General features: G+C 44.0%; 1 protein-coding gene across 1 annotated transcript; it reads right to left on the minus strand.

The window, feature by feature from the left end:
• Positions 1 to 8,352: 8,352 nt before the first annotated feature.
• Gabrq (gamma-aminobutyric acid type A receptor subunit theta) lies at positions 8,353 to 25,559 on the minus strand. Its single transcript, XM_005338504.5, has 9 exons — positions 25,081 to 25,559; positions 23,088 to 23,176; positions 18,602 to 18,669; positions 17,125 to 17,345; positions 16,021 to 16,103; positions 15,360 to 15,497; positions 14,876 to 15,028; positions 13,511 to 13,767; positions 8,353 to 12,757 (listed from the first exon to the last, which is right to left on the minus strand). The coding sequence occupies exons 1-9, from the start codon at positions 25,227 to 25,229 to the stop codon at positions 11,996 to 11,998; spliced, it is 1,920 nt and encodes a 639-aa protein (XP_005338561.1). The 5' UTR covers positions 25,230 to 25,559; the 3' UTR covers positions 8,353 to 11,995.
• Positions 25,560 to 25,947: the final 388 nt, after the last annotated feature.

The raw sequence follows: 25,947 nt of genomic DNA on the forward strand, positions 1-25,947 counted from the left end.
CACTGTTCCTTTATCAGCACCTGCATAACACTACTAAATCTGATCTCTGCATTTGTAATAAAATCACAGTGGAGTTGAACAACTCCAGGAACTCACTCTTACAGACAAAAGGATTGCTTTTCTTTCTTGTATTATATAGCTACCTATCTGAGCAGTTTTTTAGGCAACCTAAAGATCAGGTCTACTCTTACCTCTTCCTTTCTTTTCTCACTTTTTTCCCCTCACCATTGTATCTGGAGTTTTAACGGAGTATAGAGTTGAAACAACCAGGGCACTTCTACAGATGATAGAAATGCTCTATGTTATGCACAAGGCAAGTGATTCTGGGCTGTTCCATTTGGAGTAGGATACAGTTCTCAGAGGATAGAGCCATGAAGAGACAGGCAGCAGGGCCAAGTCCCAGAGTTGACTGGGAAGGCACATGGGGGAAGACCAGGGAAGAGCATTATATTGTGAGAAAGTGATGAGACTTCACAAAAGGCTGGCACCCAGATAGAGTTGTCTCTCAGAGAACCACAAACAACTCCCAAATTGGGTATGGTTCACATTGTTTTATCTTCCTTCTTTTCTTAGTTAGCCAAGGATTTTTGTTAATGGTTTAAAGTTTGACATAGTTCTTTAGGCTTGCTTCTAGCACTTTGACCTGAAGATCCTTCTTTTGGTTGCCTGGGAGACATTATGGAGTCACGGGAAGAGAAGTGAATTGCAAGACATAAGGTCTGCTTTAGGTTGGGAGAAGTGGGAATGGTGGGGGCTCTAGATGAATTCAGACCATGTGTGTATATTAGTCTTCTAGAAATGCCATAACAAAGTATCAGACTTGGGAGCTTAAACAATGGAAACTTATTTCGCCATTGATCTGGAGGCTAAAAGTTATAGATCAAGGTGCTGATAGGGTTTGATTCTTCTGAAGAAACAAAATGGCAGCCAAATATTGGTAAACCTATTAATTGTAGTCTGTAGCATAAACCTCTGTATACTGGAGAGCTGAGCAGAGCAATAATGAAGGAGGAGTCTGGAGGCAAATAGGCCCAGGAGTGGCTAACTACATAAATGGACCAAGTAAGAGAAATCATATCTAAACAGATATAAAACTCATATCTAAACAGATATAAAAATCATATCTAAACAGATATATGCACTCACCAAATACAGAAATCTTGCTCTTAAAGCATAAAATATATACATATAAATTCATATTGATACAAATGAGTGACTGAATATATAATGTGGGGAAAATATATAAGTCTCCTGGGCAGAAGAATTACAAATCATTTATATAGTTACTTCCCACTCTTTGCATGGTAGCTGTGCATAGTGACCTTCTTCCAAAGAAAGCAGTGTGGAAGGGTAGGGAAACGAGTAAATTCACAGGATAGAAGCCTGAAAAATACTACTTCATCCAGGTGCTTAAGACTACCATCAACAGTGGTAAGTCATTGTTGATAGTATATGTTCTTGTTATGATGTCATAAATGTAGCAATTTACCTCTATGGTCTTCCCCTCCCTAAACCCATACTCCCAGTCTACTCATGACAAAAATCACTTGAAAAATTGCAAGAGGGAGATATCCTACAATAAATCTGACTCTTCAAAACTCTTAAGGTCATCAAAAACAAGCAGTACCTAAGAAACTCTAACAGCCCAGAGGAGTCTAAGGAAACATGTTGGCTAAATGTTGTACAGAATCCTGAAACAGAAAAAGGATATAAGGTAAAACCGAGGAGATGCGAATAAAGTCTGGACTTTTATTGATAACATTTTATCAATATTGGTTCATTAGTTGTGACAAAGGTACCATACTAAGATGTTAATAATGAGGGTACTGAATGTGGGATACAGGGGAACTCTCTGTACTACCTTGGTAATTTTTCACAATCTTAAACTATTCTAAAATATAGTTTATTAAAAATTTAAAAAAAGAAAACTTAGCCAAGTCATTACAAAACAATATACACACACATACATGCAAATCATTGTATTTAAATAGGTAAAAGTCGAAAGCTTTATTTCAAAGTTGGGAATGAGACAAAGATTACACAAAGACTTCTGCTATCACCATTTGTATTCAATATTTTGATATTAATATCATACAGTGTACTAACAAGAAACATAAAAAAAGAAGATAGGTATCAGAAAATGAGAAACAAAGTGACCAAAATTAACAGATTATTAGGCTGTATGTTAAGAAAATTCAAAAGAACTAAGGTTAAGCTATTCAATCAGTAAAGTGTACATAAATATTACTGGCTATATAACATCACTGTACAGAAAAGATATTTTTATTTCTGCAGCAATAAATAATATGAAATGAAAATGACAGTAAGCAAAATGTATCAAAATATAAAATATCAAAAATAAATACCAAATATGTAAGAATAAATCAAGCCAAAGATTGTCTTAGAATTTCATGGGAAAATATAAAAATCCCATTTAGATAAATTGATGAACACCTACAAAAATATAAAGTGTGATGTTATCATGGATATGAAGATACAATTTTGTAAACATGTTAATTTTCCCTAAGTAAATCTGTATATTGACTGCAAGCAAATAAAAATTCCCAGATTCTTTGTGGGTGAATGTGTATATTTATGTATGAGTGTATAGACCATGACCTAATGATAATAAGATTTAACTTGATATTCAATAGGCCAAGTATACCAAAACATTTTTGAAATAACAAAGAGGGTAAAAGAAGTTATCCTACCAGATGGGTAAGAATTATTAAAATGCTTTAGCCATTAATTTTGTAGTATGTGTGCAGTTATTGACAACTAGACCAATGGAGCTAAATAGAGTATTGAAAGAGACATGCAACTGGCAAGCCAGTTGTTTCACAAATGTTAATTGCAGAAGGCTTAAAGACCCACTTTAAAAACTATTATGAAAATTTCAACTATGTATGAAATGATATAGAATGGTAGAATGAGCTTTCACATACTTCTATCATCTGTAGAACCAATATTGTGGGTCAAGGGGGACATGGATAATGCTTTAGGGGAAAGGACTAAAAGAGGTGGGGACATTGATCAGTACCAGAAGGATTGTAGAAGATATGAATTGAGGAGGAAGAAGAAAGATAAAATGACAGCTCCTTCTGCCCCTTTTCCTGACATAGAAGACCTTGCTTCCTTCATGGGCCTCTCTTTTCAAAGAGCAGGGCTTGGATATAGAAGTGGCTTGGGTTAGAAAGCTACCTAAACCAATGATCAGTTTATTTCACCTCCCACAGCACCCCCTGCTGACCTATGGAGTCCTGGAGCTCCAAAAAGAATGATCTGACACTTCAGATGGGATCCTGTCCATTCAAGACACTTATGGCAAGGGATGTTGGGCTGATACCCTTAACAGGCTCAGGACTTAGAGTCTGTGCCAGATTTTCCACATGTAGGAGAGCAGAGTCCTACCTTCCACCTTACCTGGATGATTGTTCTTGATGAGGAGAAGGAGCTTGGGATTCTCTCCCTTTTTGCTTATTTGAAAGTGTCTTGCAAAACCTTCTCTTTTGCAGAAAATCCTGTCACAGATTCCTGCTACTCAGACTTGAGTCTCAGTAGGAGCAAAAGAGGAGTTTTCTTCCTTCCTAAGTTCAGAGGTACTCTAAATGTAGACAGAACAGTTATTATGGGATGACCCTGATAAAATTCTACAGTGGATAGGAAACCTCCAGAAATGCAAGCAAGAGAGCTTCCTCCTCTGACACATGAGCTGCCTCCAATCATGCATTGGGAAGGATTTGCCATGGAAGTATTTTAATGAAAATCCTCTACCATCACAATGGAATTTAGAGCCTCTAGATGGGAGGGCTTTAAAGTCTGTGAATGAGAATGAGGTTACCCAAAATGGAGCTACAGGGTGATGGGCTGAGGGGGCCCTGTGAGAAAGAGTGTCATCTTTTTAAAAAAATTTTATTTATTAACATATATTAATTATACAAATTAGTGGGCTCACTGTGACATTTCCATACATGTATATATTGTGCATTGATCATACCCACTCTCCCTTCTATCCTCTCTTCTCTCTTCTCTCTTCTCAGCCCATTTCATAGTCCCTAAGTGTCCCTCTTCTATTTTCAGGCCATTTTTTTTTTGTTTCCACATATGACAGAAAACACACAACCCTTGACTTTCTGAGTTGGGCTTATTACACTTAACAAAATGCTCTTCAGTTCTGGGCATTTCCCTGCAAATGCCTTCATTCATTCTTTACGGCTGAATAATATTACATTGTGTGTACATACATCGTATTTTCTTTATCCATACATCTGTTGATGAACTTCTATGCTAATTCCATATCTTGGCTATTGTTAATAGTGCTGCACTAAACACAGAATTCAGGTGTGTCTTTTTTACATGTTGATTTTTTTTTCATTTGGATATGTACCCAGTAGTGGTACAGCTACATTGTATAGTAGTTCTATTTTTAGTTTTTTGAGAAACTTCTATACTATTTTCAATCGTGGCTGAACTAATTTATATTACCACCAACAGTTTACAAATACTTGTTTTTCTCTACATCCTCAGAAGGTTGCCATCTTGAACATTTCATCTATTCATGAGTAGTTGATAGCCCAGATCAATTCCTGCCACTACCTCTGCTCCACATATTTCTTTTCAGTTTCCCTTCCTGTTGAGAGCGCCTATAGCAGAATTCGGGAACCCCACAATTACAAAAGAGGCTGATTTGTGGCATTGTCAGAGATTTCACTGACGTTTTGGGTCATTTCGAGATTTACTTTGCTTAGGATCAAGTCAGCTGTCATAAAGTTTGCTTTCTTCCTCATCATTGGCTTTAGTGTCTTGGTTGCAGTTTGCTTTTTAGCAAGGAAAAGGGGAAATAAGGAGTCTTTATTAGCAACTAAATGTTGCAGTTGGAAAAGGCATACCTCACATATACTTGCTAGAACTAATACATTAGATATAACTAATCACATAGCCCAACTCAACTATAATGAGCCAGGGATTTCAATTTGCTGTACACGGAAGAGTGAACCGCATATCACTGATGACAACCATGTATCACAAGGTGTAGTTTCCTTATTTAGTCCACTGATTCAAATGCCAGTCTCTTTAGGAAACACCCTCACATACACACCCAGAAATAATGCTTTACAAGCTATCGGGGTATCCCTTATCCAGTCAATTTAACAGCAAAAATTAACCATCATAGGCAGTATATTCTATTCTCTTAGCTTGTCCCTGAGTGGTTACACTGAGCAGAAGCACCTCTGATAAACTGCAATGAATGCACAGTTTCAGAAAGGAACATATTTTTGTTAAGTCACTGAGATTTTGGGATTGTTACCACACAGGCACCTAACCTCTGCTGATTGATTAACCAATACTAAATTCCATGTAGTTAGCCATTGTCTGATGGTATAATTGGATAGAGTCCTTTCTATTCATTGAAGAGGGGGAGGCTTAGGGTTAGGGTTAGGGGTAGGGCTAGAGTTAGGCTGGGGGTCTCGCTTCCCTTACCAAAGGATTCACATATTACACTATGGAGAAATGTCAAGATGGGAACTCTCCCTGGTCCCTGGCATACCAAACTAGGGTTACAGGAGGAGTTCTTTGATTAGGTAAGGAAATTATGCTATAGAGGTAGACCACTATCAGTGATACAGAGGGGTGTGTATGTGGTAGCCAGTAAAAGAAGTTGCTGTCAGGGGTGTAGTCGCTGTCATTCTCATCTGCATTTGTGCAGAGGCCATGCTTCCTGCTGTATTGTTCCCATCCAGTGACTGAAAGTAGCATGGATGATAGTGCCAGCCTGTTTGAGTCTGAGTAGGACTGGAGGACACAAGTAACTGCATGAACAGATAGCTTGGACCCCCATACCTCTCATCACAGTTGCACTGGTGCCCCTTCCCCACCTTGCACCTATGGCCATAGAGGGGGATTTCTTTTTATGAACAGCTAAAGGAAAGTTTACAGATGGGCTCATTCATTCTCTGCGTACAAGCTGAGAAAGGATGGTGTGCATCTCAGACACCTGGATGGTCTTGAAAGAGTGACAAAGGAAAGTCTGTAAAGGGTGGAGCTTTGAGCAGTGCACCCGTGCCTCGGGTCAGGGGCCAGGAAAGGAGAGGACTACAATAGTCACCCAAATGAACAGTGGTCTTATCCAAGGGCACACAGAGTATGCCATATAGAATAGGATGTGTGGGGTTTAGGGGTCTGCCATCTACTAGTACCAACAAACATGTAAACATCTTCTCCCCTGAGACATTAAAGGGAAACTGAAAGAAGTTGACGTGTTCTGCTTCCTTTTTTTTTTTTTTTAAAGAGAAAGAGACAGAGAATTTTTCTTTAATATTTATTTTTTAGTTTTTGGCAGACACAACATCTTTGTTGGTATGTGGTGCTGAGGATTGAACCTGGGCCGCACGCATGCCAGGCGAGCGCACTACCACCCGAGCCACATCCCCAGCCCGTGTTCTGCTTCCTTTATTCCTCCTTGACAAAATAGTCTCAGAAGGTAACATTTCCTTAGTTTCTTTTTCTCTAGCCCTTTTTAATTTTTGTAGCCAGACTTTTGGTCTATACCCTTTGTGGACAGAGATTAAAACAAAAACAATAAGAAAGTGCAAGAGGATAAATGTACAGAAAGAAATTAAGAATTCTAGCATTAAGAATGCAGGACTGCATTCTGTTGCAGCAAATCATATTTTGGCTGTCAGAAGAGTTCATGTTCAAATTCTTTGGCTTCCTGTGCAAAGCGCTAGACAGACTACTGGGCAGAAACTCTCAGGGCAAAGAGATGTCTTATTCCCCCATTACTTTTAACTATATTGTACAAAATATTCTCAAAGTTATTAAGAAATAAAACAAAGTTATAACTGTATACCTCATTGATTTCTGCCCTCTCTCACTCTTGAGATTCTGGTTGAGACCTGAATTGAGAAAGCATTATCATGACAATATCATGGGGTCCCCAGGAGGATCTTTCAGGACTTGAAAGAAGTTAGGTAAAGATGGGAGGCTGGCAAGACAGTCCTTGCTGAAAGCCTGGGAAGTTGTGGTAAGGGCTCCTTCATACTGAGAGTAGTGAAGCTGATGGTATCAGGCTCACTCAAGGGCTATGAGCTCTATCTGAGGTACTGGGCTGCCTTCAGAAGCTGGCCTTTTGGAAAGAGCTTTGCCAGCAGAACAGTATGTGGCAGCTCATCATAAGCTGAGTCCCCGCTATGTACATCTCCTCCTTCCCTGGATATCTGTGACCTCTATGACATGGAAGCTTTTTTTCAGCAAAAAGGCTGCCAGGCATCTCAGACAGTCACAGTGGAATCTGTGGGAAGATCATGCAGAGCTGACTGCATTACAAAAGCTCACCAGCAAAGGCTGCCAGTAACAACGTGTATCAACAGGGTTCTTTACAGGTAATAAGGCCTTGGGTTGAGCATTAGTGAACACGGAGAGTTGGGAGCCTGGATTGCATGAAGGAGAGTCAGGAGGACAGGAGTACAAGGCATGTTGCCAAGGGCTGCTGAAAGTTAGAAGCCCAGAGAAGATCTACCCAAGAAACTCTTCTATCCTGTAGGTTCCACCTTGGAGCTGTGGGCAGACCAAAAGAGCAGTCTGTTTAGGTTAAGTATGCATAGCCCTACAGGCCTGCTTTGGCCACCATAGAACCACAGAAAAGATCAGTGGGTTAAGGTCCCTATTGCAAATATAAGGGTTTCCTCAAAAGGTCCTTGAAGAGTCACTGAAGAACGTGGTCCATGACGAGTACCCTTGGCACTATCAGTAGAATGTTTTAATGTGGCCTGGAAACCATGTTAGACTTCAGCATGCCCTCTTCCCACCCACATAGGGCTTTCTCTTCTCTACTCTGCACAACCACATTGGCAAAAAATATTTTAAGAAACAGTTTTGTTCTTTATAAAGACCACTTTTCCTGTTTCTCTCTCCCCACCAAATTGAACAAGAATGGCCCTTTTGGCACCATGATGGCTTGCTGGCTTAATTTTTTTTTTTTTAAATGGTTAAGGGCTATGTGGGCTGGGGTTGTAGCTCAGGGGTACAGTGCTCACCTAGCATGTATGAGGCACTGGGTTCAATCCTCAGCACCACATAAAAAACTAGACAAAGGCACAGTGTCCATCTACATTATAAAAAATAAAAAAGAAGGGCTTTGTGCCAAGGTGTCAGTTAAATCAACTGTAATGTTGCTGACTCTCCTGTACTTGAAAATCTTGGCTTCAAATGTCCTAGGTTATGAGGTGGTACATATGCAAAGCTGTAGGAAGGCCATGGTGAACCATGAAAGCCAGAGGCTTTCAGACCCAGAGAGACATCTTGGGCAGGCCCTCCCAATCCAAACAGAAAACACAATGGCCCATCAGGATATTTACTTTTGTAGACCTTTATTTTTCTTTATTTGCTATTTACAAATTTTTTCCATCATATTTTTCACAAGTATAATTTTATGCTTCTCTGTGTTTTACTTTCTTAAAGTCAGGACTGGTCAAGGTCATGGGAAAATGTACATTTAATTAGGACAAAGAAGGCTCCCAGTCATCTCAAGAGGCTCTGCTGCTCTGTGCCCTTTTGTGGGTCAGGTAATCCAGGACACCTTGGTCATAGTCTTGCTCTTCTTTTGTTGGTTTTTACTGTCTGAAGACCTGGTATGTACAATTTTACTATAGTTCATACTTCCAGCATGACACTGACTTGGCTGCCTTCAGCAGAATCCCCTGACTGCCTGGTGTCAGACAGGAGAGCTGGTTGCATTAAATTCTGGCACCTTAAGCCTTGCTGATGACAACTGACCCTGGGGATGCAGCCTGGCAAAATGGTGGGTGCAAAGTCTCAAACAAATGGAGTCCATAGAGGTGACCCTGACCGTTTGGGAGTATTTCTTAATTTAAGTATTCAGGAAAATACTTTAACACCCTTCCCTCCCCCATGAAAACCCAACACTGATAATATAGATTTCATATTGATCACAGGACATTATACAACAAACACACACTGTACTTTCAGTAGGACAAGTCACAATTTCCTTTGATGCTGGGCTTTGAGTAGATACGAAGTTACTGCACATCACCACAGCAGGGTATCATGCAGGGGAGAACTTAGTGGATGCATTCAGTAGTTAATAGCTCAAAGGGTTAGCTGTTGTATATACAGACTGAGCAAACCTCATTAGGAATGAGCATAGTCTCAGCAAAATTCAGCTCTGAATATGCAAAGATTTTGCAGCCTTGCTATTAACCAGATGACAAGAATTAGAAGAATACATTGGACAAGCTCCACTAAGACCCAAGAGATTGTCTGTTACCTCTGCAAAGGCACCCCACAGTGGCAGATGGGATGGGCAAAAACTTGGTAGGAAACATGTCAGAGATCCCCACGACAAAACAATTTGGAAAAACAGACAGGGGCGTCCTTCCTGAGGGAGGGATTCTATGGGGAAAGTCGAGGAGAGGGAAAAAAAAGGAAAGGTGAGCGGAGGAAAAAGTGGGGTTGCTCCATCTCAGACTCAGCAAGACCCTTCCCTCTGCCCAAGCTCCAAACTACCAAGAGCTCTTTGATTAGCTGAACTCTGGAAGCAGGCAGCCAGATGAAGTGCAATTCTAGAGCTACTTGGTATAGGGAGAGGTTTGGGAGGGGACATTGGCAGCCAACTGGAGGAGTGTGCCTACACATCAGGGAAGGGGGTTGGGGTGGGTGAGGATGGGGCTCAATAAGGACGCTGACCACAGACCACACACAGAACATGTCAAGGGGAGATCTGGCAACTTGCAGGATAATTTTGCTGACAATTAGAAGGATCAAAACCATGGCAATCTCTGAAAGTTCAAGTTCCCGAAACTGTGTCATTGCCAAATCTCCACCTCACCTTGACATTTAACCTCACGGAGTATGAGGAGCAGGAGAGTTCAACTGCTCTCATTGCAGCACACTAGGGCAAGATATTCTCTTTAAGGTCTAATATATCTAGTATGTGGGTATTTACAACTGGCCTCTTTGTCCTTCCTCTGTGCTGTGAAGTCTTCCTATGCATTGCTGTGTCTTATTTTTTTCCACTGTTCTGACTTCCCTTTATGACTTCACCTCAATGAACTGCTTCCTCTCCACAGGGTTCGAATCCCCTCCAGGACACTGAATCCAAGTCAAGCAACCAATGTTTAGGCTCCAGGAAGCTAGTGTTCCAATAACCATGTGAGGTCACCGCTCTCCCTTCAATCTGGATCTCTCTGTATGGGATGTTCAAAAATAGGCATTCTTAGATATCCTGTGACTACTTTCTTTTCTCTAAACCATGCCCTTCTAGCACCAAGCAAAATGCTCAGCACTCAGCTTATCCCACAAATTGAGCACTACCTACCTCAAGGCACTATATTACCACTTCTTAGGACTTACATGTGCTTCCCCTGGGCCTTCAATCCAGAACACAGCACAGATGCAGGGAAAGAGGAGTAAGGAATGGATGGGAACCAGGAGAACCTGCTCTCTGGAACAGGGGGATTAGAAAGAAACAGTTAACCAGCTCATCCAATGTGGGAACAGGCCATGGGAGTTCTGGTGGTTCTAGAAAAGCCACTAACAAGAAATGCATACCCTTTCAAGCATACATTCTTTCCTGCCCATTCAAATCAAATAAACATAAGTAAGCAGTCACACACAAAGAAATGCCTACACAGAAGCAGTTAAAGGTGGGTGGGTGGGTGGAGGGGTGAGGGGCTGCAGGAGAGGCTGCCTAGAGAGCAAGAGGGGATAGGGATTGAGTGTTTGGCAAAGCTCACTCTCTCATGTCCTTCATCAAGGTGGTGCTGCTTGGCAAGTTCACACACAGGCTAGGTGGGAAGGCCCACACTCTCCATCTGCTGGGTTCTCTCTTATTGGCTGTCAGTAGCCTCTTCCTGCTGAGGTGCTTCAGTACTGTAGAAGATGGTTGGCAGTCTGATAGATAAGCAGATTCTGCTGGAGGACCCCCTTTTGCAAGGGGGAGGGAAAGAAAAGGTACTTTTCAGTTCAGAGTAGCGTAAAGTTGAAGAGCTAGTGTCCTTAAGCATGGCACATAAGCTCCATGTTTTTCTTGGAACACCGGGGACAAGGTGCTTGACTTTCTCTTGCTCACAGGGCTCCTGTGAGGGTCCAATAGCGTGAAGGGTCAGTGAGCTTGTTGACACTTACCATGCACTAAACAAATAGAAAGGATTAGTATTGAGATTCACAATAGTTGTTCATCTGCTACTCCAGATCAGAGGTGAAATAGCCAGTCAGAACTTTTCAGTCCAGTGCTTATTCACCAAGCAATGGCCCAGTGACTAGTGTCCAACTAGTGTCCAACTCAGTGATTGATAGAAAGAAGTTATCAAGTTCCCATTGTCAAGCATTCTGAAGTAGAAATATAGGCAAAGGAAGTTCTAATCCCTCCAAAGGGGCCGGCTTAACCTGGACATTCTCCAACCTGACATGACCCCCCTGCCAGCTCCTCACTTACCCCCACCATACCCCTTTATACCTCTTCATTTTCTTCCCAACCCTGTGCCACAACATCAATTGAATCATGGGCAAAAGGCACTTCCAAATCCTCCCCAACTTTCTTACAGCCAGTTGCCTGCAGTTTCAAAGCTGTGGCTAGCTCTTCCCCTGTACACCTTGGCCCAACTCAGCTTCACTTTCTTCCAAAGTCCTAAGCAGAGGGTGAGCAAGGTCCATGACCCCCAGGAGGAAAAACAAAGAAGAAAAAAGGAAATGAAAAAGAAAAATTGACACCTAATGGGGACAGAAAAGCCATCAGAAATGTTTGTGGGTAGCACTCAGATCCTTCCTTTCTTTTCCAACTCCTCCTCCTTTCCTTCTTGCCAGAATGGGTTCTTTCCATCTACTTGCCACCTCACAATGATAAAGAGATTTCAACTGATTAGACTGCAGAATAACCACCAAATCAAATGAATAAAGGAAAAAGGGAAAAACAAAATCAAAACAAAACTGTGAAGGGAGCAAAGCATAGTGGCTCTGCTGCTCGGGGCCCTGGAAACTAGTACATATGGTACAGCCAGTACACTACGTTGAACAGGCCAAAGGAAAGAGGGAAGAGGAATCGGGACCACTTGTCAATCTTGGGGACACGGCTAGGGCTAAAGACGTAGAAAGAGAACCCTTCATTGAAAGAGCACCCAGGGCTTGGTGGGCAACTATCCTCAGACTCTGAGCTACTATCATTCTCTTGGTCACCGGCCATGAGCTCCTCATCATCAAGGCTCCAGATACTGTGAGTATCACTCCTGCGTTGGTCTTCCAGGTCAAGGCTTCGGCTCTCGACATTGATGTCATCATGGAAGCTCTGGATCTCATCAAGGTCCCAGCCTCCTTCTAGCACACAGCTCTGGCCACGGTACATCATGCGTTTCCTGCTGGAGCCATGGCCATGGTTCTCATCCAAACTCAGGTCATCTTCGGAGTCTTCATCGTCATAGGACTTAGCATGGTCAAGGGCCTCAGCACGGTTTCGGATTTCAGTAGGAGTAATAGTGTCATCACTGTGGAAGCCATTAAAGTGGATACCATAGCCATGAAGAGCCTGCTGGGAGGTGGAGGGGAGATCACTCAGGCTTTCTCCAGTGGCCAACTGGGCTTGGCCTGAGAGGGAAGACAGTGGACTGAGGCTTTCCGGGATGGCCAGCTGGGCCCGCTCTGAGGTGGACGCCAAAGAGCCGAGGCTTTCCGGGCTCGCCAGGGGGGCCTGTGCTGGGGTGGTGGGAAGAGAGCCGAATCCATCTTCCATGTTAATCAGGCCATCCTTTGAGGAGATAATGGATAGGCTCATCAGTTTCATGTCACCTAGGTGGATATGTACTAGGGGAGGGAAAAGGGAAGGGGCTTTCCTCATTAGCACTTGTAATGTTACTGTGGATAGAGCCATCTCCTCTTGGGTTCTCTGGAGCTCAAGGGGCTGAGGAACAGGACCAAGAGGCTGTTAGCATGCAAGGGAAGGTCATGGTGGTGACTGAACCACTGTCTCCCTGGGGCAGGTAGTCCCTCAGGAGTGCTGTGTGCTGGATGATGGCCACTCAAGCAGACAGGACTGGGCCCCCCTGTGAAGGAGGGAAGTTGCTGGACATTGACATATTGCCCAAAGCAAAAGCCTCAGCATGGCCTTGGGAGTCTGAAGTGTCAAGGAAGGTGGGGTAGGCAGGCCAGCCTTTCTGGTGTCTGTCTTCCTTTCAGCCTGACTGTGTTCACCTTCCGTCTGGCTTCATCACCTGCCCAGAAACACGCAAAGTGGACCAAATTTAACCCAAAGACCTGGAAAAATCTAGCTCTTCCACTTCTTACCTTGTGCTGTTGGACAATGATCATCTATAAAGGAGTGATGATAATTAGTTCTACTTTGTTTTGTGTGGTGGCTGTGTGCTGTGTATATGTGTTGTACATGTGCATTGTACGTATGTGCATAATGATAAAAAGAACTAAGAAACAAGGAATGGTCAAGTACTAAGCCTGGGATCAAGAGGTGCTCAGGGAAAGCTGACTGTCAATCAAAAAGTCAAACCTGCACATTTCCCACCACTACTTCCTGGTAGTGGTAGCGGGCAAGGACTCTTCTGGGTCTCCTGTATCGCCTACGGTGGCGCCGAGGTCCTTGGCTGAAGAAAAGGTAGTTGATGTAGACATACTCCATTAAGGACAGGAACACGAAGAACAAGCACACAAGGATGTAGATGTCAATGGCCTTGATATAGGAAATGTGGGGGAGTCTATCCCGCATATGTGAGTCGATGGTGGTCAGAACAAGGATTGAAGTCAGGCCTACAAACAACACAGCACAGGTTTAGTCTCCTTTGAAGTTCTTGGCAAGCTATTGCACCTATATCCCATAGGATGGGAGCAAACACTATGTTTGGGGTAGTGTCTTTACCCATGTGCCCTGCTTGTTTCTTCTCCCCCATTTTTAAACTCAGCATATGCTTCACTGTGATTTATAACTCTGCCTCCACCTTGCCTTATTTGCCTTCCAGTACTCAGGACTTCCTATAGTATTTGGAGAAGTTTTGTGAAACCTAAAACATTATACACATATAAAGGTTTAGCCCAGAATGTGCTTCTAAAGAAAGAGGCTATCCAAAAGATGGTGAAGACAAACCAGGGAGCTAATCTCCTTATTCAAAATGTTTTCATGGCTCCCCATGCTTCAACATGAACCTCAAAATCTTCCTGAGTATTTCCAGGCTCTCTTTTGGCTGCTTTCCTCATCTTTCCAGGCTCTGTCCCAGGCATCTTGCAGTTTAATCCACTTTTAAGGTACATCTGCCTTTAATCAGTCATTTACTTTTTGGGGACTGTCAAATCTTAAATCTGTGCCTTAAAGCCTACTTCAGATGAGATTGGGTGCGTTCAGGGTGGTATAGCCATAGACTTAAAACCTACTTCAAAAAACTCTTTTGTGGTATAGTTAATTTCAGCCAGCAAAACCTGGGTCACTTCCTTTTCTGGACTCTGAGAGCTTGTATCTCCACATTCTACTAGACACTTGTCAAGGGCATTCCTCTAGAAGCCCTCTGCTGCAGAGTAGAATGTTTTGATATATTGCTTAATCAAATGTTTATTATACATGTCTTATCTAAATGTATTACTTGTCTACCTTTTCCTGATTTAACAAATGTAGCCACATATTCAATAAATAATGAATCCTGGTACTTTGAGCCTAACATGCCAAGACAATCTCTGATGTTTTTTTCATCCATGTTTCCAATGTCAGTCTGTCCATTGAGGACTGGATGAGCACCTCTACAACACATATTAGAAAAATTCCTGTTTCCTTCTCTACACAGCATACACATGGTTCCCTTCCTTACTCTTTTTTTTTTCCTGAGAAAGATGACTCAAAATTTCTCCTTGGGATGGAGACAGGACTTACCAATTGTCACCCTGGCTGCAGAGGAATCATAGTTCATCCAAAATGATATCCAAGAGAGGATGGTGGTGAGGACAGTGGGCCAATAAACCTGTACAAGGTAGGTGCTGAATTCCCTCTGAACCTGGAACTTTAGTATCAGGCGCATGTAGGAACCTGGAAGGAGACACCCTGGTAATCAGACCCATGTGACATAGAAATTGCTCTCCCTCCTTTCTTCCTTACTTCTTTGATCCATGTTGGCTGAAGTTTGGGAATGGAAGAGATAGGCTGCAAATATGGAGGCTGAACAGCCCTGAAGGGAGCACAAATCCTTTTCATATACAGAGGTAAGCCATGGGGACTTCATCAAGGCAGGTTGGAATGTGTCAAGAATGAGGGAAACAGAAAGGAGGCAACATATAGCATAGGGGTCAAAGGCAGAAGTCCCCAGGATTTTATAGGGGTGTGAAGGGCCCAAAAAAGAGAGAAGGAAGGGCAGACCCACCTGTATAGAAGTACACCTCCTTGCTAGTAATCGTCCTTCCCAAGAAAGAAAACTGAGGGATATGCAGCTCCTCAGTCATGTGGATGGCATTCTCATTGTCTTCCCAGGATAAGACAACATCTTCAACCGTGTAGCCATCTGGGGAGCGGAGAGAAACGTAGTCTCAGAAAATAGGCACAGTCAGATTTCATGCCAGAGCAGTCTGTGAAAACCAGAGTGTGTGTAAAATTTGCAATCTTGGGGGATTGTTTATGGTTTGCTCAGTTTGTGCATGGGTGAAAAAGTCTGAACACTTAGAAAAAGAACTTTCACTTTGGAGTTTCTTTGCCAGGAAGGAAAAGTATAGCAAAAAGATGGTATGAGCTCGTACCCCCAGACTTCAACATAATTCCCCAGTAGAACTAAATAAACTCTAAAGGTCACCTGTTCCCAGATGCCATATATATACAGCTACGTATCAATTATCTAACCAGTATCTTTTTCTCTTTCCTTCTTTTTTCCTTCCTTCCATCATTTATCTGTTGATCATCTACATATTTAGGAGAGAGAAGGGGAGGAGGGAGTTAAGGATACATGTTATTCTTCTCACTGTCAATTCTGCCTGTGGTTTCCTGACTACCACAGGTCAGGGGGAAGAAAAGTGTCCAGGAGAAATACATACAGCTCTCCACCTCCAGCTTGCAGGCCTGCTTGTCTAGAGGGTATTTGTGCAGATCCAGGGAACAGGCTGCTGTGGTGGTGAGTCTGCCAAGGAAAACAAGAAGGAAGGAAAAAGTGAGTCAAGCCCCAGCAAGCAACCATTCCTGAGGACACTGCAGGAGTTACCCAAGGATTGACCTATGTGTAGGGAAGAGAGAGAGGAGAGAGGGAGAGAGGGAGAGAGGGAGAGAGGGAGAGAGGGAGAGAGGGAGAGAGGGAGAGGGAGGAGAGAGAGAGAGAGAGAGAGAGAGAGAGAGAGAGAGAGAGAGAGAGAGAGAGAGAGAATATGAATTGGAGTGTGACAAAGACTGAGAGATCCGCAGCACTGCAACAAAGAACAGATGTCAGAAAATCGTAGGATGCCAGAATGGGAAGGGCTCTTGAGACAAAGGAAAGTATGCTTGCTAAAGAAGCAGTGAGGCTGTTTGGAGAAAACTGTGTGCTGTATAGATGCTTCCAAGGCTGTGTGCCTGCTGTGGAGGACAGGTATGTAGTGTGCACTATGGATGTGAGCAGCAACCCAAGCCCTCTTCTATGCACACCCATGCACATACCAATGCCAGAAGTGTGGACCCATGTGGTACTAGGAACTAGCAAAATGCCAGGGGGTACAAAATGGATAGTTGAGACTAAAAGATCAGTGGAGGCCCCGCCAAGGAAGTGCTGATAATAAATAAAGTGGGCAAGAGTTTTCAGTTGCTGTGTGGTGCATCCATGAGAAGAATCTGAGCAGGGGCCTTGGAAGAGCCAGGGAAGTGACAGTGGGAAGGAAGATAATGACAGAAACTCTCTACTACCTCAGCTGGGAGGCTCCATCCTACCCTTGTCCTGCCCCTCCCCTCTGCTAATCCAGTCTAGTCACTGTCAATCCTTGAAGCAATTACCATTTTGTGTACAGGGCAGCCAAGGCTCTCCGTAGGAAACTTTGAAATTGGGGGAGAGGCAGTGCCAGGCAGATTTGAAAAGCAAGGAGCTCCTGTGTGTGTCCTTTAGAATGTATTTGTGGGATAAACATCAGGAAGAAGGGAGCCTGCTGCAACTTCCCTAGGCCCCTGCGGGGACTCACCTGATGCCATACTGCACTGTTCCATCAGGGTGAAGCTGAAATACACGATTTTCCACAGTTACATCATGCACAAAAGCATCCTTGCTATTCACAAAGTAGCAGTCAGGGACCCACAACTTTTCATGCATCTGATAGTCCAGAGTCAAGTTCAGGTTGGTCTCATAGTATGCTAAGCGAGAATCCTTCCAGGTCTGATGAAAAATCATTGTGATTGTGTAGTCCTGGGGAAAGAAAAGTACATCCCAGTTGAGAACAAGGTTGCCCAGCTCTCTATGCTCTGTGTGCACACATACATGTGTATGCAAGTGTATGAAACATGATGAATATAGATGAGAACACAAAACATATGCATATTTAAGAAAAGAATAATAAAACAAAGCTTCTGGAATTAAAATCCAGTTTAAAAAACAGAACATTACCAATAACTTTCAAGCTATAATGTGTCCCTTTAGGAAAAACATTTTCCACAGCCCCTAGCAGTAACCATTAATTTAGATTTTGTGCAAAATTTCTTGCCATGGCTTAGAATTTTATTGTTTATATATGTATTCCTAGAAAACATAATGCTTAGCTGGACCCACTTTTTGTATTTTACCCAAATAGAGTCATGCTGTGTGTTATTTGTAATTTATTTATTTCCCTCAGTACTTCATTTGTGAGATCTGTTTAGGCTGATGTGTGTAATTATAATTTGCTCACTTGCTCTCCTGAATAATATTCCCATATGTGAATATACCAACCATATAACTATGCAAAAGCGCCAAACACACCAATGATGTACTCACCAGATTAGCAACAATGCCACTGTCAGCAGCATTAGAAACCACTGTGGTTTCATTGTACACTTTACTAACACTGTTGAGTGTCTTTTCATGGTTATTAGATATTTAGTTTTCTTTAAAAAAGTGAAATTCCTGCTCACACTTTCTAATCATTTAAAATTTTTTTTCATTTTTAATTTATTCTTTTTAGATACACATGGCAGTTATATTGGTTTAAAAAATGTTCTTATTAATTCACAGGAATTATGTGTATTTTGGATATCAGTGCTTGGTGTTATAAATATAGTCTATACTGACTTACCCTTTGACACTTGTTATAGTTGTTTTGTTTTGCAAAACCAAAGTTCCAGGGGTTTTGGCTAGAGAGAATTTTACTAATAATTGAATGACCGCTATTTATGCTTACTATGTGTGCTTTTAAAAGAAATCTTTATCCCAAGACACAAAGATAGTGTGTCCTATATGATCTCTTAAAAGCTTCATAAGCCCTTTCTTTTGTGTCTATAATCCATTTGGAACTGAATTTTTGAATATGATATGATAGAAGAGTTCAACTGATTCGTGTTTTATTCCAAGGGGCTGCAGTTTCCCAAACCTACCTTGAGTTCTGTCACAGGTCAGAACAACCACAGTTGGCTTAAAAGTCCCTGCTCCTTGTCCCTGTCCCCAATGCAGTGGCTGGAATTGACACTTACCATATTTGTTTCTGAGATCTGTTCAATGCTGGAGACATAGATAGATATTTTCACAGGCACAGGGGCACCTACAATACATGAAGACACTATTACATGAAGGATGGGATAAATGTGAAGACCATAGATTCAGGAGCCAGACTACCCAGGTTTGAATCTACTTTTATGCTTGTTAGCTGTGTGTCCTTGAGTAAGTCACCTAGCCTCTCTAAGTCTTAGTTTCCTCATGGGTAAAATAGGGGCAATGATAGCAATAATCTCATAGTTAATGCAGGTCAAGGACTAAGAGCAAAGCCTGGTCCATGATAATCTGGAAGGAAGCGGTCAGAGAAATGAAATATTCATTTTCTATTAAAAATTGAAAATCAATAATCACAAAAATAAGAGCCAGAATTCCTGGATAGGTGTGAGTATAATTGAATTTGTGAGTATATTTGTGTGCAGGTATGTGTCAGTGTGTGAGCATGTCTGCATGAGTGAATGTGTGAGCATGTTTCTGTGCTTCAGTGGATTGTGTAGGAGTTTTACTTATACAACATGTAAGTGTATAAACATGTTGGTTTGTGGGAGGAAATATAGGACTGTGAGCATATTTGTATGTGAGTGAGTGTGTGGACATGTGTATGTTTGCATTTTTATGGAAGGGAATAAGTGAGCATGTCTGTGTGTATGTGTTTGTGTGGTGGTGTGAGTGTGTTTGTCGGCTAGTGACTGTGTAAGCATGTGCATGTATCTGAGCATATGTGTGGTGTAGAGAAGAGGGTTAAGTGTCTCTATGAGTTTACTTATCTGTTAGTGGCTTTTTAAGAATCTCTGTGTGTAAGTGAATGCGTGAACATGTTTATGTGTGTGAACTGGTTGTGTTGACATGAATGCATATAGGCCTGTTGGTGTGCTGTATGATGTGTTCATGTGAATGGCTGAATATGGTAACATGCTCATGTGAGTGAATGGAAGAGCCTGTGTGTAACTATCTTAACATGCATGCCAGCATGTCCATTTGTGCATGTGCATGTGTATATGTGGGCATGTAAGTATATGTGTGTGTGTGTGTGTGTGTTCATGTGAGTACATCTGAGTATGGTCCTGGATGTGGGTGTATTTGTGAGTGTGTGAACATGTCTATGTGTGTGGGAGTGTTTGTGTGTGAGAATGTTAATGCATATGAATAGATTTGCTAGTGTGTTTAGGTATGTGGGAGTGCTTGTGAGTGAATTGTGATTGTGTTCATGTGTGTAAATTTTTAAGTGTATTACAACTGAGCATATTTGTAAGTTAGCAAATGTGTATATTTGCACATTTCATTGAATTTTGAATATTCTGTATATGTGTATAGGTGTTATTCTTCATTAATATGTGTGAGTAAATATGCGTATGTTTGAATGTGTAAGCATGTGCGTGTGTTAGTTTGTGCTTGGGTATGATTGAATTTATATGTCTGTGCATGCAGGCATGTTTATGTCTGATTGTACCTATGAACACATTTCTTTGTATTAGTGTGCATATTCATGTGAATTTGTGTGATCATGTTTGTATATGAATAAATATGTATTTTCATGTGTGTATGTATGCATGCATGGGCATATTTGTGTGTTAAGATATAATTGAGTGTATGCTCCTCCTTCTGTGTTTCTATGTGTGTGAGTGAATTCATGACTGTTCATGTTACTGTGTGTGTATGGATTACTGTGTGTGTTAATGTGCAAGTGAGACTTTGTGAATTAGTATCAGTTTTTGTCTTCCTCCTTGGTTTGTTTTCAGGTTTGGGTGTTAGCATAGTCCACTGTAAGGAGTCAAATATGATCATGGATATAAAAATATGTAGTAAACTGTCAGGCACTGTGGACAGATACATTTTTATTATACCCTAATCGGCTCAAAGCTGTCTACACCAGCCCTATAGCAAAGCCATTATTCTCTGTGTATGACATCACACTGCTGCTAGGGAAACACGCATGATGCTTGCAATTTAGCCTGCTGCTTTCACTGCAGGCTGACTGCCCAGAAGCTGAGCTGCAAAGAGGGAAATGTGTTATTCCAAGCCTGATGCTTCAAAGAGCAAAGTGCTACTGGGAATAAGCGTATGAATGGCAGCTGAGAAGTAAATGGGCTTCTGTGTTAGGGCACAGCCCAGACTCCAGCATTCAGGTCTATTGTGAACAAGCCCTAGGAAAGTGCTGTGTAGTGACATGGGTTTCTAGAAACACAGTTATTGATTGCTGCCTTTCAGGCCCTCTGCGTGCCTTCAGAGGTCGGAAGCTGTGTTAGGCAGGCTCCATTCTCCAGTGTCAGATTTTCTCTAGACAGTTCCATACCATGCGGGCAATTCCTTCCCTTGTGGTAGAATGCTGCAGACCTAAAGGGCTAGGGCAGAAACCTGCTCAAAGGCTCCAGCTGAAGGGGCAAGTTCACACTCCCTTCACCACACCATGATCTGTAGTACATGGATGCAAACTAGAGGAAGGGGACATTTTTCTGATTTATCCATAGTGGGCCATCTTATGTGCTAGGATAATAAAGAGGAATGAGAAACATGGGAGTCTCAATGCCATCTCTAGGGTAATGACCTCAACCTTAAACCCTGTTACTGTCCTCCCCCTCTTTATTTTCCTCTTCTTCCTCTTCTCACTACTTCCCCAAAAGAAAGGCCCCTTTTTGACTTGGACCAAAATTAGGTGAGACCCTTGTGTGAGCACATGTGCGCACATGTGTGTGAGCATTTGTTATGAGAGAGAGAGAGAGAGAGAGAGAGAGAGAGAGAGAGAGAGAGAGAATATATGTGTGTGAGACCAAGCAGGAGCACATGTGAAGGGAGATTAAACTGTCACAGATATAGAGGGGAATTTGATTGTGTCTAGTGGGAGGCTGAATTGGGAGTGGGGGACCCCAAACCCTGAATGCCCTGGCCCAGCTAGCTTTCTCATCAACTTCCCCACCCCCACCAGGCCTGGATTGTGTAGGCCCCCTTCTGTGTAAATGCTAGAAGGTTCCCAGTCATCCTTGCCCTCCTGCGATCATCTGCTGTTTTGCCAAGGATCTATCTTTTATCAGACACTCCAGGTCTGCATGCCCACAAAGCTTAACGTAATTCTTCTCTTTGAAAGAGGGTGGTAAGGGGCCTCAGATATAGTGGACCAAGCATGCCTGACAATCCTCGGAGATCAACTCCTGGTCCTGCTCCCTCCCCTTGGCCTTGGATGACTGCAGTGATGGTAACCTGGCCTGTGGACTCCAGTGGCTATTGGTTAGCTTTTGCTGAGAAATGCGAGAATGACGCAAGGAGAAAAGGGAAGTAGCCACTCCGTGGTCACCCACCAGCACTTGGTGCAACTGATGCAAAGGCCAGTGCCATACATGGGGATGCTGGTTACGCTCTGGCACCTGGATTCCTAGGGGACCACACAGGAGGGGTGCTGCTATCCTGGGTGTATAACTTTAATGAAAGAGTGCGATTTCTCTTCTCCCCTCCCCACCCCAGCTGGGCATACTCACCTATGATCCCCTGGTCAGTGCCTTCTGCCTTCAAGTTAGGGAAGGAACAAAGGAGAAGCACCAGCTGCAAAGCTTTAAAAACCCTCCATTCATATGCACAAACGTGGACCATTAGCAGTGTTAACCCTTTAGAGTAGGTATCTTACTGCAGGAAGTTGGGTGTTTTTTGTTCTTTTTTTTTTTTTGGCTTACTCTTTCTGTTTTTTATCTCTATTTCCTTTGAACTAGAAAGTGACTAACTCTGATTTGATATGCCCCGATTTGATAACCCCAATTTGATATGCTCTTTCTTTTGTTTTTCTTTGGTGTAGGGTTTCTGGGTGTCCCCTGGGCCAGATTATGATACTTCTGCTCTGGAGATCTGACAGTTTGCTAAAGAGTTTAGGTTTTATTTGTCAGTTAGATAAAGCCATCACAAGTTCTTGAGTGATCATGATGGATTTTAGACAGATCACACTGTGTGCAGTGTATCAAGTGAGCGGAACTTGGTGGGAACTTTCTTGGGGAAAAGTGACCCCAGGTGGAATTGTCCCAGGCCTAGGTGGGCTAGGTAAACTAGAGGGAAAAGAGATGATGTGCCCAACTTTGTATTAGCTGAATGGATAGAATGGCCAGGGTACAAAGAATGTGCTCAAATAGATGAATTAGTTCCACCCCCGCCATAAAGCAGAAAACTGTAGCTGGAGCAGCACAGGGTACTGTGTCCTACATGCCCATTTCTGTAGTCTCCCTCTAGCCACACCATTGTAAGGGGGTAGGGAGAGGGCAGAAGGCCTGCACATGAAGGCAGGGATGGGGATAAATTCCAGGACAAGAGCAGAAGGCCTGGGGTTGGGGGCCTGGGAGTGCTCCCTTTCAGGTGTCTCCAGGTTCAGGAAGCTGGGATTGGGGGGCAGAGGTGTAAAGATTGGGGTCAGTGTACAGGGTGGGGCTGGCTGGCCATGTCTCAGTCCTATCCCATGTAACACAAAAGCCTCTAGGGTTTAGAAGTGCTTACCTCCAAAATTTGGTCTCAATCGGACATCATAATTCGACAGCACCCTGTCCAAAATCTTATGAACCATAGCTTCATTTGCACAATTTTTGCTGAAACAGAGAAGTCATTAGTAAATGCTGGTTGACTTGTGGTAGCCTTGCCAGGGCCTTCCCTGCTCTTCTACATACGCAGACATGTCCAGTCATATGTGTATGCTCTCTCTCCCTCCCCTCCCTCCCTGCAGTGAGTCAGCCAGAAGCACAGCAGTGACGCAGACTCCTCTTTCCCCCTTCCCCTCCCCCTTTTCAGCTTTAATCTTGAGGGTGGGGCCGGAGGACTGGATCCCTGTTACTAGGCAAGACTAGAGTGTGGGGGAGGAGGGGATGCCAGAAGAGAGTGGGCAAGTGGGGGCCCTCAGAAAACTGCATTACTTCAACATCCTAAGGATCCCCACTTTGAGATTGGCCTGGATGCTGCTTTCCAGATTGGTGGGGGTCCTCCTTCCAGGGGTACCTGATTGTCCCAGGAAACATCATCTCCCACTCTTAGCTCCCCCCCCCCCCCACCGAGCTCAGCCAGTGTTCTCTAACTCAAAGTCATGTTTCTCCTATGTATACTGGACATTATTTTGATCATGTTTATGTCAACCTTGTTTTTGTACACCTGTTTTTTAAGACTTGGCATATGACATATGATGCAGGGAGAGAACCTTGTTCATATAGCAGAGATTTATGACCCTTATTGAACCAATTTCAGATCCTTGAGGTTCAGAACCATCCTCAAAAATATCTATTCTGGAAATAGGTATCTCTCAGTAAGCATGTGCTTCCAGCTTGGAGGTGTTTTGGGTGAGCACACGTAAGTGGACCCCGCTTGGTTTTGCAGAGTCTCTGATATGCCCGCCCATTCACCTAGACCTTCAGCAGGGCTCTTGTCCCCAAAAGGGTTTGCGAATGAGAACAGGCCTTGGGCATCACTGTGACTCTTTGACGCATTGCCCCTGCAAATCTGTGTGTGTGCGTGTGTGTGCATGTGTGTTCACTGGCGCAGTCTGGTATGTTGAGTTGAGGGCATTGCAGGGCTGTCTGCTGGAACCCTGCCCAGAACACCCCCACCCCTGACATCTGAAAATATGTTCATTTCTGGTTTTCCATTTAGAAATCATTCCTGATCTTCCTCGAGTACAAAATTCCATTTTGCAACATTCCAAAATGTACACATAAATTATTCTCAAATTAAAGCAATGCATTCCCGCCTGTTTCTGACCACACATTCCCCATGTGCCAACACTCAGGATCTGTGTCCACCACAAATGCACATTTCTGTGTGATCTTCATGTAAGGGCTGACTGTTTAACATCTCTTCAGATACCCACAGACCCAAACAAACTTCGAATCAAACACACAGAAAAACCTCAATCTTCAAATATTTTCATAGGCCACAGGATTATATCATTACAAAACACTCATCAATGGCACTGTCTGGGCTAAGATGAGGGCGAATTAATAATTTTTATCTGCCGCATTGGAAAGAGCCCCTCACCCCTCGACACACACATGCACGCGCACACACCCGCGGCTCGTCGCTGGACTCAAACAGGTGTCTCTCCTCTCTGTTTTGTAAATTTCCCATAACCCCATACACCCCTAATTCCACAGGTGCCAAAGAACGTGACTGAATAAAGCTGCTTGGGCCTTTAGTCCTTGGGGATGGTTCATAAGACCCTGGGGTGAGGACGCCCCCCACCCCCCACCCCCCCACCCCATGCCTCGGGCTGCCATTTGGCACACCGGGGCGCAGTCAGGCTCCACGGTAACAGGTGGGCTCCATCTCAACTGGCTGTCCCTACCCCCACCCCATTCCCACCAGGGGTGGGCAGGGAAGGTGCGCATACTAGGCCTCAGGCAGCACCCGTCCCGAGTCCCACCCCCGTAGCCCGCTCCGTCCAAGAGGCCCGAGGCCGAGGCCGTCTGCCCTCTCCTGTCCCCGCAGTGCCCAGGCTGGCGTCACTCACCAGTTGAAGAGGTCCAGGACGACTTCAGGCATGGTGGAGGAGAACTCGAAATGGAATTTTGGGGTGGGACTGGGGTCAGAGCTCTCTGCGAGCCAGGTTCTGATGAGCAGCAGGAGCGCGGCGGCTCGCAGCATGCCTCGGATGCCCATGGCTGCAGCGCTCTGGGGACCGGAGGGCGGGGGGAACTGCTGCGGACAGCTGGAGAAAGGGATGGGCCTGGGGCGGGGAGCGGGTCAGTATGGGGCGCAGCGGGGCGGGATCGCTAGATCCTCCGCAGAGTCCTCTCTAAGGAGAGAGCTCTAGGGCCCAGCGAGCAGGGAGCACGGGAGTCGGTCTGGAGCCCGGAGCCCGGAGCCCAGGAGGAGCAGCCACCTAGCTGCTCTCCCAGACTCAGCGCTCCCAGGGCTCGCCTGACCGCTGCTAGGTGCGCTCCGTCTGCGGCCGCTCCAGGCTGCAACTGGGCACCCAGCGCAGCGCGGCTAGCTCCGCCCACTCGACGGCAGCACCGGCGGAGCCAATCAGGCAGGTGCCAGGAGCCGCACAAAAAGGCGCGCGCTCCTGCCTCCGCCCGCAGCCTGCGCGCGGCCAGGCCCCCCGCCCCTTCAGGCCTCTGCAGTAGTCCCCGGGCCAGCTCCAGACACAGACAGGGGCGGGGCCCGGCTAGGGGATCAGGAGGAGGGGCCTGCTGCTGGTGTGATGGGCCTGGGTCCACGCCTGGGCATCTGGTCCGTCAAAGGGCAAAACGTATGTTTCTCTGGGAAGGTCTTGTGCCCAAGAGTTTGTATTTTGTGGTGAAGGGAGAGTGACAATTTGTCTGCCATGGCTGTATCTGCATTGTGAAAGATCTGTACATCTTTGGGGATCAGG

The sequence above is a fragment of the Ictidomys tridecemlineatus genome, chromosome X (genome assembly GCF_052094955.1).
Source record: "Ictidomys tridecemlineatus isolate mIctTri1 chromosome X, mIctTri1.hap1, whole genome shotgun sequence".
Lineage (NCBI taxonomy): Eukaryota > Metazoa > Chordata > Mammalia > Rodentia > Sciuridae > Ictidomys > Ictidomys tridecemlineatus.

Bases quoted from the DNA above. Each gene is read 5' to 3' on its own strand.
- Gabrq (XM_005338504.5), bottom strand. From the start codon at position 25,229: ATGGGCATCCGAGGCATGCTGCGAGCCGCCGCGCTCCTGCTGCTCATC. The intron at 16,104-17,124 runs GTGAGTCCCCGC...TTTCCTTGGCAG, and splicing joins ACAGTGCAGTATGGCATCAG to ACTCACCACCACAGCAGCCT. The intron at 15,029-15,359 runs GTGGGTCTGCCC...GTCTCCTTCCAG, and splicing joins GGAGGTGTACTTCTATACAG to GTTCCTACATGCGCCTGATA.